Raw genomic sequence first — 15000 nt, 5'->3', positions numbered from 1 at the left:
CACACACACACACTAATAAAGATTTAGCTCGAGTGTGTATATTCAACATCACCTCGACACAGCATTTAATCGGTGGTTATTGGATGTATCTATTGTAAATGTGACACGTGTTCTAATGAAGAAGAAAACATACAAGCTGCTCCTTTCTGCTAGCAGTACGAAGTGTTTTATACGCAGTGTCCCACCTACGAAACAGCACATATCACATCCTTTAAAGAGAACGGCCGTTCAAATAACGCGATATGTCCACCAATGGAGATTGATCGTTTGACCCACTGCACCCCAGATAAGCTCATTACCCCATTACAGGTTTAAATAAATGTTGATTCTTGCGAACCAGACCAAATATCTAAAGCTCCAAATCCCGCCGGGATGCCCTGACATTCAAGTTCCACAATTTACAGTTACATTTTTGTGTATATAGCAGGTAATTTAAAGACGCATTCTCTATTTCCAATCCTATAATATATTTTACTAATGCAAAATACAAACACATCCACATTTGTAATAAACCCGTATGTTGTCGCTATCAACATATATAGTCAACACATATATATACATACAATTGTTTTTAAATTATACAACGAAAACCCAACAAAAAAAATATCCCACAATCCCCCCCCCCCCCCCCGCCAAAAATAAAAACCTTTAAATAAACAGGTTTTCAAAGAAACGAAGCAATTCGATATTTATCTTTCGTCTATAAATTTCATATTATCTCACAACAGCCGAAAAAAGCCCAACCGTTAATAGTTTAACGGCTAAGCATAGTAAAATGGTACACAACAAAGATATAGTAACATCTCATAATGAATCTTTCGACTTAGACGTAAAAAGGGCATAGTTTATATATTTAACAAGTGGCTTAAAAAGTAATTAATACATAGTATCATCTTCTTTTTTTTTAAATGTTGAACTCTTCAAATTTGTGATATTTAATTGCAGAATACCATTCATTTCTTAATAACGTTATTATAACTTTTAGCAATGTACGTCAAATAAGCAAGCCATTCCCGTATAACAGGAAAAAAACATTCTTTTTGCTAATGAGGGGATAACCCTGCTGTGTTTTCCGATTTGCGGACGTATATCGGTGGTTTTACTGTCGCAAATTTAATTTGCTACTATAAAACCACCGATATACGTACGCAAATCGGAAAACACAGTAGGGTTATCCCTATTCTAATTAAACTGTTTGCTGGTTGATTTTTAGCCCGAGTACTCTGACTGTAAGAGAGCTAGACGGACATTTGGACATAAATACGCCCTCATTACAGTCAGAGACCAACCTATGTATTTTTTTGGCAATTCCTGACAACCAAAAAAGTTGGCAAAGATTCCCGCTCTAATACCACACCAATCCTATGTTTGACGTCAAATACCTTTACATCGATCATTTTCGAGTTAACTGATAAAAAAAATCCACATATTAATCACTAATACACATACTACAGAAAGAAATCCATGCGTGCGTACGTGCGCGTGTCTAATTAGCACATTTGGTAGTTTGCATTATATTATTGTCTTTATTATTCTATTGTATTTGTATTATACTATTGTCTCTGTTACTGTATTGCATTTGTATTAATACTACTGTACTATTGTCTCCTGTAAACCCTATCTTGTTACTACAGTTTATGTATCATGTTCTTCATATGCCGTTGCATAATGGTCTGAGCGTAATAAAGTTCCAAAACTTCTAAGCAGGATAAAAACTACGAAAATAAAGGACAATTTTACGAAGGTGTCTTAAAGGGACATTCCTGAGTTTGCTGCAATTTTAAAGATGTTATCGACTAACAGAGACGTTTTAACGATTGTAATTACATTATATTTTTCTGTATAAAATATTAGTGGCTGTATATTAAAAGTGTTTCTGATCGTTTTAATATTTGTACTAAGTTAAATTTCATCGTATTTCCTAAAATATTGTCTTTTCGTACGTACGAAATTATTTTAAGATAAAATCCAGTTTGGGCTTTTTACAAATATTAAGACGACCAGAAACACATTCAGTATACAGACACTGATACTGTAAACAAAAAAATATATTTAACATGTAAGTTTAATCGTAGAACTATTTTATTAGTCGGAAACATCTTACAGTGCAGCAAACTCAGGACTATCCCTTTAAGGTATTTTCTTATCGCCATTTGTATTCGCGGGGAACCCGGTAAAAGAGATAATCCTGGCAAAGTTTAGGCTTGTCGCGTCGTCAATCTTTATTGATTGTCGATTTGGTGTATTGGAACTGGCCGACGTGAGACCACCCAAATGCTCTCAGTTAACTGTTGTTCAAAATAAGACATAACAAAAAAAAGAAGAAAAAAAAGAAAAAAAAAAAAGAAGAAAAAAAAAAGAGGTTTGGTCCGAATATTCGCTAATTTGCTTTTCGAAATATTTAAATACTATTTTGAAATATTCGAAAATTTAGGGATGTTTTAGGTCGTAGAAGGAAATGACCCTAAATGAGATGGATGATGTGGTTCCTCTGAATTCTATGATCGGTCCTACATACTGCTTGCCACGTGCATTTAGAAGGGAACATATTTAGCATGTTTCCTGCTTGAGAATAGAGTATTAGTTGTGACGTCAGTCAGTCAATATATTTTAATGTGCTCATATACCACGAAGGTTTCGAACACGTTTGTCACGGGCTTAATCTCTGACATCGCCAGGGACTAAGTCCGGGCCAGGAGGGTAAGTTTGAGGTGGGCGGAATTTGCAATAAGAATTTAGTAATTAGGTCAAAGACCTAAGTCTGAAAATGAGCTAAAGTATTATGCACATGTCTGGACGAAAATGTAAGTCCCAAAGATAAAGTTTGAGTGCTCGGCCAAAACGGTTTTAAGATGATTTGAGCAGTTTGATCGGGCTGCCAAAATAAAGTGCGTCGGACTACTTACAAAAACATAAACATAAAATTTTGAACTCCGGCCGAAATTGTTTAAGTCCGACTAAGCCCAAAAACGGAGGTTACCTGTCCTAGGAAAAGGTTGGCGACTACGGAGACGAGATGAAGTACTTTTTGTTGAACTGTGGCACCAGCCTCCTCCAGCGGTGCGCTAGCAAAGTCTTGACTAGCTCGACGTAGTGGGCGCCAGCGATGATCTTCAGTGCTCTGTGGACAGTGTAGTTGTGCATGTCTTCGAAGAGTATTCCCTGTCTGTAGAAATCATCCCGGCGAGATGTCACCACAAGTCCAAACTTCCCGTCTCGTAGTTCCATGACGTGGATGGCACACTCAACTCCGTCAGGAAACTTCTTAAAGTTGCCCTCAAGAATGCCTCCCGACAGTGAGTTGGTGTCCGTGGTGTCGCCGACCAAGTATCGAGCGTATTGGCCCTTGATCTTGGATATGGCTAGGCTCCAGGCGGCGTCCCTGCCCCGGGCGGTCGTGAAAGTTCGGGCCTTGGCTGGCTGGTCACTACTCGGTGAGGTGACAGTCTTCCGCTTCGCAACAGCAATAACCATAGGGGTCCTGGCGGAGACCCCCCCCCCCCCCAGGGGTGGCGGACTCGACGCCGACCGCCTCGAATGGGGTTGGAACGGGAAACGCACGCCGTGGAATCTCGCAGATCGCGGTATCCAAATGCAGCGTCGACTGGTCCAGAGGCTCAGGCTGATCAGATAGCTTTTCGTCGGCTGGCACTGGTTTTTGCATCACCATTCGCTCACTTACTTGATTGTCTTTACGATGTCTTTGATTCTGTAAAAATAATCCGATAGCATTATTTTTACCAATGTCAAGTTTCTTTTTTTGAAGAGTATACATAATTTGATTTTAATAATTCAGTAATACTAGGCGAACGCTACCAGTCACTCCAGCATTATGATTTTAATTTGTTTTCTGTTTTTTTTGGTTATTAAAAATTGATTACACAATGCAAACTATAAAAACACGTTAGTTTGAGTCGGTTTTTGTTTATTTGGTATTTGAATATGATACAAGAGAAAAAAACATAACAAATTAATTTCTCCTCTTAAAGTTTAATTTAAAAAATAAAAAGGCCATTTACATAGGTTTTTTTCATATCCATAATAGTTTAGTCTATCATAGTTTGTTTAAAATCCTATCCTGATGGATACTATTACATTTTGTTCCTAGCCCTCACCTGCACGCAGAGCCGTAATAGTGCACAGGCCGAGTAGGCAGGGACCTAGGGCGCCAAAACTTGTGACGCGGCAAAATCTTGTAAAAAAACTAAACAATTCATGCCAGGCACAAGCAAATCAAGAAGTAAAGTGGTTGTTTGAACATGAACACAGTAAATTAATTGACAACAAGTCAATATGTTGTTGATACAATCAGTACCGGCCTCGGTGGCGCAGTGGTTAAGCCATCGGACTACAGACTGGTAGGTACAAGGTTCGCAGTCCGGTACCGGTTCCAGCCAGGAGAGAGTTCTTAAGGGCTCAATGGGTAGGTGTAATGCCACTACACCCGCTTCTCTCTCACTAACAACTAAACCACTACCCTGGACAGACAGCCCAGATAGCTGAGGTATGTGCCCAGGACAGCGTACTTGAACGTTAATTGCACGAAAATAAGTTGAAATGAATTAATGATACAATCAGTGATTATATTCTACTACAGTAGTAGTAGTCCACATCAGGTAAGATCTAGCACAATCGTGGGCGGGACGTAGCGCAGTGGTAAAGCGTTCACTTGATGCGCGGTCAGTCTAGGATCGATCCCCGTCGGTGGACCCATTTGGCTATTTCTCGTTCCAGCCACTGCTCCACAACTGGTGTGCTATCCTGTCTGTGGAATGGTGCATATAAAAGATCCCTTGCTGCTAATCGAAAAGAGTAGCCCATGAAGTGGCGACAGCGGGTTTCCTCTCTCACTATCTGCGTGGTCTTTAACCATATGTCTGACGCCATATAACCGTAAATAAAATGTGTTGAGTGCGTCGTTAAATAAAACATTTCCTTCCTTCCTTCTTCCACAACATTAAGGTTTTACACGTCAAATCAGTTCTAACACCACAACAAAAGGTCTTTATAGAGGGGTAGTCTTTATTCGGAGCGGCCCTTTCTGAGGATGACTACTGTAGTGCTGTATGACTAACTGACCTAGCTAACTGGCTACAGCCTACATGGTATTACAATTATGGTTTTAAAGCTTGGGGTTAAGGACGAGGAGTAAAACTATTAGTGGCTTAGTGCATGGCTTATAGTGCAATTCCATTTCTTCAACTATTCTCTTTTGAACTGCATACACTATGTGAAGCAAGCATTGGTAGCAAAATTGATGTTTGCCGAAACGATACATCGACTTTAAAGTTTATGTTGTATTTATAAGTACCCCAATGGTGTTTACCGTATGACCATTCTTGCCCCAGTGAGAAATATACTTGAAGTTCTTTGTATGTTTGTTTTTTCTCTGTGTTTAAGATTTGGCCAGTGACTGTAGTAGTTCGTATGCTGGCTTCTCAGCCCCACCCACCCACCACCCAAAAAAAGAAAGAAAAAAAAAGAAAAGAAAAAAAAAGAGCCAACAACAACAGGCTTTTCATTTGGCCTCCCTGTTATAGTTAGACGGTAGGTACTCGGTTCGCATCGCGGTACCGGCTTCGAAACAGAGTGAGTTTTAGCAGTGGTGTGAGCCAATTACACTGATATCTCAGACTGTATTACTAACCAGTAATAAGGGACCGTTAACCAATCTCCTCAACAAACAGCCCATATAGCTGTGTGTGCCCAAGACATTGTGCTAGAACCTTAGTGGAGTGTAAACACGAAAATCTAGTAACCGTTGCACGATGACCGAAAACACAATAACTGTAACGTAAATGGTCGATACATCTCAATATTTCAGATTTTTAATCAGAAGTCAAGACAAAGCACACGTCGTAAAATATTTATTTAAAAAAAGTTCTACCCTATTATGATCTTGGTTATTATTCTCCACACTTATATTTCGACTGGCTGGCAAAGAGAGCTAACATTTCACATTAATATTGTGAGAATGCACTAGTATTTGGCTGAATATGGTAATTTCGAGGATACAAGACACCATGATCATAAATCATTTAAAACTAAGAACATTATTTCTTTGCCATAGACAGCATTTGATACCTTAACTATCTGGGAAAATAATGAACTTTAAAATAATAATAAAATGTTTAATTAGCATAATAATGCAAGGGAAACTGGAGTTTATGTCGGTAGGTACCTGAGCTAATGGATCTGAGCCATCAGGGTTTTCTATATCATACTAGAAACACAACCACCAGAGATCGCCTTCAGCTCATTGACCCGTCGAATGATATACTAGGAGAACGTCCAAAGTGTTTCACTGTTTTGAAGTAACTGTTACCTCCTTTTAAAACAACATGAAACCGCCACTGGACAGATGGGATGATAACATGGTTTGTCACTGGCTTTGCTAAGTAATATTTTCATATACATGCCACTTTTGTGACACCCAATGGCCGATGTGTATTTTTGTGTTGTGTTGTCGGTAAACGTTAATTCTTTCATTCATTCATTCATTCATTCATTCATTCATTCATTCATTCATTGTCACCGGCTTTCGCTAAGTTCAATGGGTGTTTGTGTGTGTGTGTGTGTGTGTGTGTGTGTGTGTTTTTGTAAGACCACGTGGTGCCACCCACTTCACGGGTGGGTGTGATTATGGGTGTATCTCCCGAGTGTATAACCCCACACGGGGGTTGATTACCCAGGAGACACTGCCGGTTCTATGATGACTCAATTGACAGCAAGTGTGGAACATGACTCGATCAAATAGTCCCATTTCAAAATGAAAATACAGCTGATTCACCATTTATCTGTTCATCATCCACATATGTTTGTGATGTCAAAAACGTCTTTGTCTCTATCTTTTTCTACGGTCGGAACGTAGCCCAGTGGTAAAGCTGATCTTGATGCGCGATCAGTCTAGGATCAACCCCCGTCGGTGAGCCTATTGGAGTATTTCTCGTTTTAGCCAGTGCACCACGACTAGTATATCAAAGGCCGTGGTGTTTGCTATCCTGTCTGTGGGATGGTGCATACAAAAGATCCCTTGCTACTAATAGAAAAATGTAGGGGTTTCCTCTCTATGACTGTGTCAAAATGAAAGTGTGTTTGACATCAAATAGCCGATGATTAATAAATCAATGTGCTCTAGTTGTGTCGTCAAACAAAACAAACTTTAACTATATTTGTCTACGTGCAGGGCTGTTTTAGCTCAGTCGGTTAAGTGCTCGCTTGAGGTGCTTACGTCGCAGGATCGAAACACCTCGGTGGATCCATTCAACTGTATTGTTTTTTTCTCGTTCCAAACAGTGCACTACAACTGGTCAAATGTCGTAGTATGTACTTTCCTGTCTGATGACTACGAGAATTACCAAATGTTTGAAAATGTCTAAAAGCCGATGATTAATTAAACAATGTGCCCGAACTAGATAAAGGGGCCCAACTAAAAAACGTATTTTTTTCAGTAATCAGATAGCGACATGAATAACCCGAGTTTTTGCAACTTCTGAATTTTAGAGTTGTCACATTCACAGTTCAGCTATAAATTGTAGGTCGAACGTAACTATTATAGATCACATATTTGTTTTTAATGCGAAAATTAAACCCACAATTCCCATTTAACCAATGTATACAGACGAATGTTGCAATCAAGATTGTATTGTATTGTATTGTATTGTATTGTATTGTATTGTATTGAACAACTACTTATGATTTACCAATTTTCTGAGACTAAAGTATTTTAGGTTTGTGCTGTTTTTCTTCCCGTGTCCCTGTGGGTTTATTGTTATTTAAAAAAGAGCATGTGAACTGTTTTTGGTACACTACAGGAATATATAAAACAAAGCGTGGACACTGTGGACGTGTTCTGCCTTGAACAGGCGAGCTGATGAACGTGTACTCAAGTCTGGATTAGGCGGGGATTTAGAGACAATTTGCTTCTTACAAGCTACCACTCTGAGACTCAACATATCTGAAATGGTGACAGGCCACTAAATATACTTGACTGCTTAATTACTGAATATATGCCGTAAGTGTACTGGTTAAACCATCGGACCTAAGGCTGACAGGTACTGGGTTCGCCTCCCGGTACAGGCTTCCACCCAGGACGAGTCCTGGACATACAGTCCACATAGCCGAGGTGTGTGACCAGGACAGCGTACTTGAACCTTAATGGGATTATAAGTATAAAGTAGCAAGGAATATTTTATATATGCACCATCCCACAAACAGAATAGCACATACCACACGGCCTTTGATATACACGTCATGGTGCACTGGCTGGAACAAGAAAAGAAATGAATGCTAGCCTAATCAAACCCACAATTTAAGACTGAATTAAAAGTTCGGTAGAATCTAATCTAATGTAATCGAGTCCCATTCCCCTCTTCATTGGCTTGGTACTAATTAACCTTAGCTTTGCTCCGCACACCAGTCTAAAGGCTATAACATACACCTCCTGTCTCTAGAAACGTAGACATTAACGATCCTTTTCTGCCTCTTTGAAAGTAGTTTACACATGGCAGTTGCTTTTTTTATTTTTTATTCCCTAGACCATTCGTCGCAATTACCGTATGTTAGGCGCCTTGTATTCACTGATTGAACAATGTACTCGAGGTGTTATTAACACTTTTGCGTTTCCTTTTTGAGAAGAAAACCGGCCTCGGTGGCGCAGTGGTTAAACCATCGCACTACAGGCTGGTAGGTACAGGGTTCGTAACCCGGTACCGGCTCCCACCCAGAGCGAGTTCTTAAGGACTCAATGGGTAGGTGTAAGGCCACTACACCCTCTTTTCTCCCACTAACCACTAACCAACTAACAACTAACCCACTGTCCTGGACAGACAGCCCAGATAGCTGAGGTGTGTGCCCAGGACAGCGTGCTTGAACCTTAATTGGGTATAAGAACGAAAATAAGATGAAATGAAATGAAACTGAGAAGAAATGTTATATGAGAATAGAAAAATGTATTTTGAAGATCATTATTTCTTTTAATGACATTGCGGTACATACAAACCAATTCATCCTCCGATTTATTGGAAATTTATGACGTGAATAAGATCCGTAATAAAATTCCCGTTTCATAAATGAAAGCACGTTTCGTGTTTTACTTGGCTATTTTATCCTCGCGGTAATTTTAACGACGTAACTCCTGAATATGAAACAAAAACATAGATCTTCAGTGACAGACCTACTTCCTTTTTCAGTCATTGCTCCACGGCCCGGTTATTATAAACAGTGATACGTGATACCCTGTCTGCAAGAGTGCTAGTCGGCAATGACAGTAAAAATAATGACAACGACAATAAATTTTATCCTCATAAACTGTTGGATTACAGTGTAAACAAGAGTGCAACACACACACACACACACACACACACACACACACACACACACACACACACACACACACACACACACACACACAGAGAGAGAGATAGAGATAGAGAAAAGAGAGAGAGAGAGAGACACACACACACACACACACACACATAGACACACATACAGAAATAAAAACTGCACATCGTGGTAATTTAACGCGGAAGATATACTCTCTCACATATTGTTCTTATTATTTTTTGTACTGTTAAACAGTTCATGATATGAAAATATATTACGGTTTTTCTATATTTCTGATATATACTTTTTTCTCACATTTAATCATACGAGATAATTACATTTAAATATATAATAAAATTTGTTTCCAATTTCACGATTACATACATGGCATATGTTTTCTCTAAACTTGTATATTTCACCATCTACCAGTTTTGATCGGAAGTTCTACATGATATTACATTTACATATTACATTTTCATTCTTTTGAGACAACTAAAAGGCTTATTTCAAAAGTGCTCAACACCAGATCCAAAAATTCAAATTACAATCTCAAACTTGATTTTGCCTTCAATAATTTTGTACATGTAAAAACAAAATCCTGTTAAAGCTACTATAAACATTAAGAATACCAGAAAGACGCACATTAATATTCTAAGCAAGAAAATGTAATTAATATTCCGTTTTATTCATTAAAAGCCTTGTTAGCCAGGGGCATGTTTAAATGTCTATAAAGTCAGAAATTGAGTGATGAAGTATAATGATGAAGAAAACATTTTAAAATATATATCTATGTGTGGTATAACGTGTTCATTAAAATTATACTGATTGGAATTTTATTTCCATCCGACACCAAAATATAATTTCCATCCAACACCAAAACAAAAGTGCAAATAGAAGACAAAGGGTTAATCAAAGAAGTAAGTTAGTTAATTTAGATTTCAAACATATTTCTTGGTTATGAAAAAATCATTGGTTGATGAACGTTCCCTCATATAAGTTTGATATAATGTTGCATTGTTCTATTAAGTTGGCATCTTTGATTTATATCAATGTTCGACACCAAAACTATTTAAACTTCACTAAATCAAAATGGTTTAATTAAAGAACTTGTTATGCATGGTACTAATGCAGGTCCTTCTGCCTCCTACAAAACTATATTACTTTACTTCCTAATGTGAATGACGAAAGAGGAATACAAGGGCAATATTTCAAATTCCATCCAACACCAAAACGAGTATTTTGAAATATGCCTTAAAGCGCAAATTTCATTTGTCCGTAACCCGTATGTGTATACGTAATGAATAAATATTATTTCCAAAAACACGCACACGCGTACAGAGACGCATTAACGGAATCTACTCAACCTATTGGCACAGAACGTGGTTGATACGGATTACGCATTATGGATTACGTATACGTCTACACATACGGATTACGGACAATTGAAATTTAAATAAGATAACTTGTTAACTTTAAAGGCGCAGACCCTAGTTTGAGCCCGTGAAAATGGAAACTAAGGCTAGTTAACCGACAAACCTGCAACACATTTATATAACTTTATAACAGAAAGAAGCGAAAAGAGACTGGAGCTTGTTTCGATAACCATTACTTCTCAGATAAATATACGTTTTTAGAATTATGAAAAATGCACTTTGGGATACTACGAAAAGGTGGATGACCAGAACCATTTCAGGTGTACGAACATTAATATTCTAAATGATAAAATGTTAGTATTTCTAGTTTAAATGATCAAAGACGGCTTTAATACGTTGTAGTGTTTAAAACTAGGGTACGTCACTTTAAATAATTTTAAAACATTCTGAAGACATTTCAATTTCACTATGCCAATTTTGTCAAATTTGATCATTAACACCTGGGATATGGCAGGAGAAGACCATGCAGCAGTAACGTGTTTCTTCTCTGACACGACACCACGAACCACCGACATCACGAATCATCGACACCACGAATCACAAATACCTTATTCTAGACACTACTAAAAAAGAAACCCCACTAACACTAATAATTATTTATAATTTTATTTTTTTACAAATTCCCTGATGTTGGCTTAGTTTGGTCACGGCTAGATCTTTAATTTGCTGCCGACCACAAAAGGCACAAAATGGCAAGCAATCAATCAACAAAATCAATCAATCAATCAATCAATCAATCAAAGCGTTGAGGGGCCCTGTGAACAGCAGATACTTACCTATTACATACAAAGATAAGTAAAACACAATCAAAGAGTTGAGGATCCCTGTGGACAGCGGAACCTTACCTATTATATACAATGACAAAAAACAACAACAAAAAAACCCCAACAACCAATCAATCAATCAAAAGTCTAGAGACCCTGCGGACAGCGGCCCCTCACATATTAAGGATATCAAGGCAATATAAAACAAGAGTCGAGAGAGGCCCTGCGAACAGCGGCCAATCGCATATTTAGATCAATAATTTATCGCTCCCCATATTATTTTTAAAGCCTTATTAAAATATGTTTTAGATACAGGGATTAACATCTAAACTATGTATATTGAAAATTAACTGTTCGCATTGTTCCCCTTACCTCCCCATGTGTGTGTGTGTGTGTTGTTTTTTTCTTCTCACCTCTCCTCATCTTATACAGTGTTAATCACTGGACTGTTTTGAGAGGAGCCCGTGACCATTTTTCTTTTGAGGACTCCGGGGTCTATATCCATGACACCCCCCCCCCCCCCCGCGGATATTTACTCTCAGCGGGCTTGGGCTTGCTTCTTTTGGAGTATCGCAACTCCCTCCCTCCACCTTTACCAAATCCAGGATCCGCTCCTGGCTTGTTGTAGCCTAAAATAGGAACTTTCATATAAACAAAGGTTGCTAGCCTACCCTCCCCTTTTTGCCGCCACTGGCGATTGTACTTTAGTAAGTTGGGCAGTGTGTCTAAATGTCTTTCTCGATTGTTACCCAGAACTAGGAATAAACCGCTTCTGGAAAGGACCACTGCAGTATTCATAATTCATATAGCCCTACTGGGGGCATCGTTAAACATTCCTTCCTTCATTCATATACCCCTAGACATTACATTCACTGTAAATATCCCCCTCAAATATAGAACTTAATATCTGGCGCCCTTGTATCTATCAACCTAAATCCTAGTCTTTTGTCTTGGCTCCACTTTTTTTTTCCTTTTTTTTTAATGTGAATTTTTTGTTCGTTTGTCCGTGTGTTTTTTGTTGTTTTTTGTTTGTTTTTGTTTGTTTTTTGTATGTGTTTGTTTTGTGGGTTTTTTGGTGTGTTTGTTTTGGGTATTTCCCCCCCCCCCTTTATAATAATTGTATATGTATATATGCTGTGTGTGTGTGTGTGTGTGTGTGTGTGTGTGTGTGTGTGTTATGTTCTATGTTTTATGCTGTGTTTTATACGTTTAATTTATCAAGGGTTACACTGCTTCTAATCTCTCTGGCAGGAGTAATACGCTGTATATTAGTAACCCTTATACATTTTAACTTTTTGAGTCTTATTCTTAACCATATATGATTAATAAAAACAAAATTATTTTAGGTATTTTAATAATTATGTAACCCCTATTGGAACTACATCTCGTATGGATTGGTATCCTTATTGGGATTCCAGAGGGGGTTTAACATTAATATTGCCCACAATTTTACTTCACTTTTATACGATTGGACACTAAAATATAATCCACCTTTTCCCTTTCTACTTACATTAACACCTTTTAATTTACTACTATGACATGTTTATACAAATTTTATTATTATTTTTCTTTTTTTTTTCTTTTCTTATTATTATTGTTTTATTGTTATTTTATTATTTAACTTTTTTTTCTTTTATCCTTCTCATTGTTTTAAATGGGTGCTAGTTGGGGCGGTTATGTTAAAAGTTAGGTGATAGCTCTTTTGACTTAAGTTAAGTCACAGCACCAATCACATAGTTTCATGCGGGCTCATGTTATGGTTAATATGGAGATGATATCATTCATCAATCTCCACTTTCCAATTCTTAACATTTCCATTATGGTGGAGGTGGTGGATGGGACGGCCTGGGGAAATTAATTAAAAATGGGGCGGACCTTCCCGTCTACTCTCCTCCGATATAAATACCAGATTAACCAGACATATTTTATTGTCAATATTCTACTTTTTACGTAATCATTTGTAGAAACCCTTTTTAACCCTTTGTATAAACACTTTTTATCTTCCTTGTAAATAAAGTTTATTTAACCATTAATTAGTATTTTTTATCTAATCATTTGTATAAACGTTTTTAACTTTAATTTTTATTTTATTTTTGTTTTACTAACACTCTCCCCACCCCTCTCGTTGTGAGCACAGTTTCTGGCCCTAGTCAGAAATCGTGCTCGCAACGAGCGTGCTTGAACATTAAATTGATATAAGCACGTTAATTCCCGACATCTGACATGACAGTCATTTGTGGGCATACATACATACATACATACATACATACATACATACGCTCACCCATAGAGGGCCGAACAAGATAATGCTAATTTGGGGAGAGTTACCCAGCCCTGAATACAGCGGCCCAGTATACATCCCGCCGATAATTGTTCAAGATTCCTCCTGTGTAGCGCCATATGCCACATGGTCAAAGGACCACCCAAACGGTGTGCATGTCCTGAAGCCCACCGCCATCCTTATGTTTGAATAAAAATAGCCCATGGTAACATGGAACAACTGGTAAATATTAACGGAAACTTTTAATTCCCAGTTCCCAATGAAAAAATTGTTTTGTTTGTTTAACGATACCACTAGAGCACACTGATTTATTAATCATCAGCTATTGAATGTCAAACATTTGATAATTTTGACATATAGTCTTAGAGAGGAAACCCACAACATTTTTCCATTAGCAGCAAGGGATATTTTATATACTAGTCATGGTGAACTGGCTGGAACGAGAAATAGCCCAATTGGTCCACGGACGGGGATCGATCTCGGACCAACGGCACATCAAGCGAGCGCTTTACCACTGGGCTACGTCCCGCCCCTCAGTTCCCATTGAATGATGATTTTCTTTCAGTATTAAAATTTACCGTGTGTCGTCAAAAAACCCCAACCCATTCCTTTTGTTTCCAGGATGGGATGTTAAATATCATGCGAATCACAGGTTTAAATCCTGCATGCTGGGTCCTAACTAGAGGTGTGGGGGTTTATATGGGTGGGGCAGAACAATGCGAAACAATCTTCATTTTTTGTTCAAAGTTCTATTTTTGTCTAGCTGGAGAAGACCCTTAATGACTGTTTCCTGAGTTTGTGTTTCATTGCCGCCACGCCCTAGTTATTGTAGTGTAGGTGCGGCCCCTTGTGCGTGTATGTGTACGGCGGTTACGGCAGACGATGAATTAATACACTTTGTATCTTTGTTTCAGGTCAAACGAGGTGGAAGATCCAACATGGAAGTCATGTGGATTTAAATCAGAAGACGACTGGTACCGTACACAGTATGACTTCCCAGGGTGAACGTCTCGACCAAAGCAGAATCTCAGAGGGAAAGGGAGGGGCAAGCAGCTGCCTGCCCCCCCCCCCCGAAACCCCCCCCCCAAAAAAAAACAACCACACAAAAAACCCAACCCCAACCAAAAAAAACCCCAACAAACTATTTTAGTTTAAGAGTACATTTTGTTCAGCTGAAGAAGTTCTTATACGTCCATTT

General features: G+C 38.3%; 1 protein-coding gene across 1 annotated transcript in view; it reads left to right on the top strand.

Annotated features, from left to right (window-relative positions):
- LOC121371043 overlaps positions 1–15000 on the top strand; it is a 20171-nt gene that overhangs the window by 4766 nt on the left and 405 nt on the right. Inside the window, exon 4 of the mRNA XM_041496663.1 lies at positions 14717–15000. This exon is cut by the window's right edge and continues 405 nt beyond it. Coding sequence (XP_041352597.1) covers positions 14717–14807 — 91 coding nt within the window. The 3' untranslated portion in view covers positions 14808–15000. The remainder of the gene's footprint in view (positions 1–14716) is intronic.

The sequence above is a fragment of the Gigantopelta aegis genome, chromosome 4 (genome assembly GCF_016097555.1).
Source record: "Gigantopelta aegis isolate Gae_Host chromosome 4, Gae_host_genome, whole genome shotgun sequence".
Lineage (NCBI taxonomy): Eukaryota > Metazoa > Mollusca > Gastropoda > Neomphalida > Peltospiridae > Gigantopelta > Gigantopelta aegis.
The sequence above is the reverse complement of the archived record's forward strand: the minus strand, read 5'-3'. Positions and strand labels throughout refer to the sequence as shown.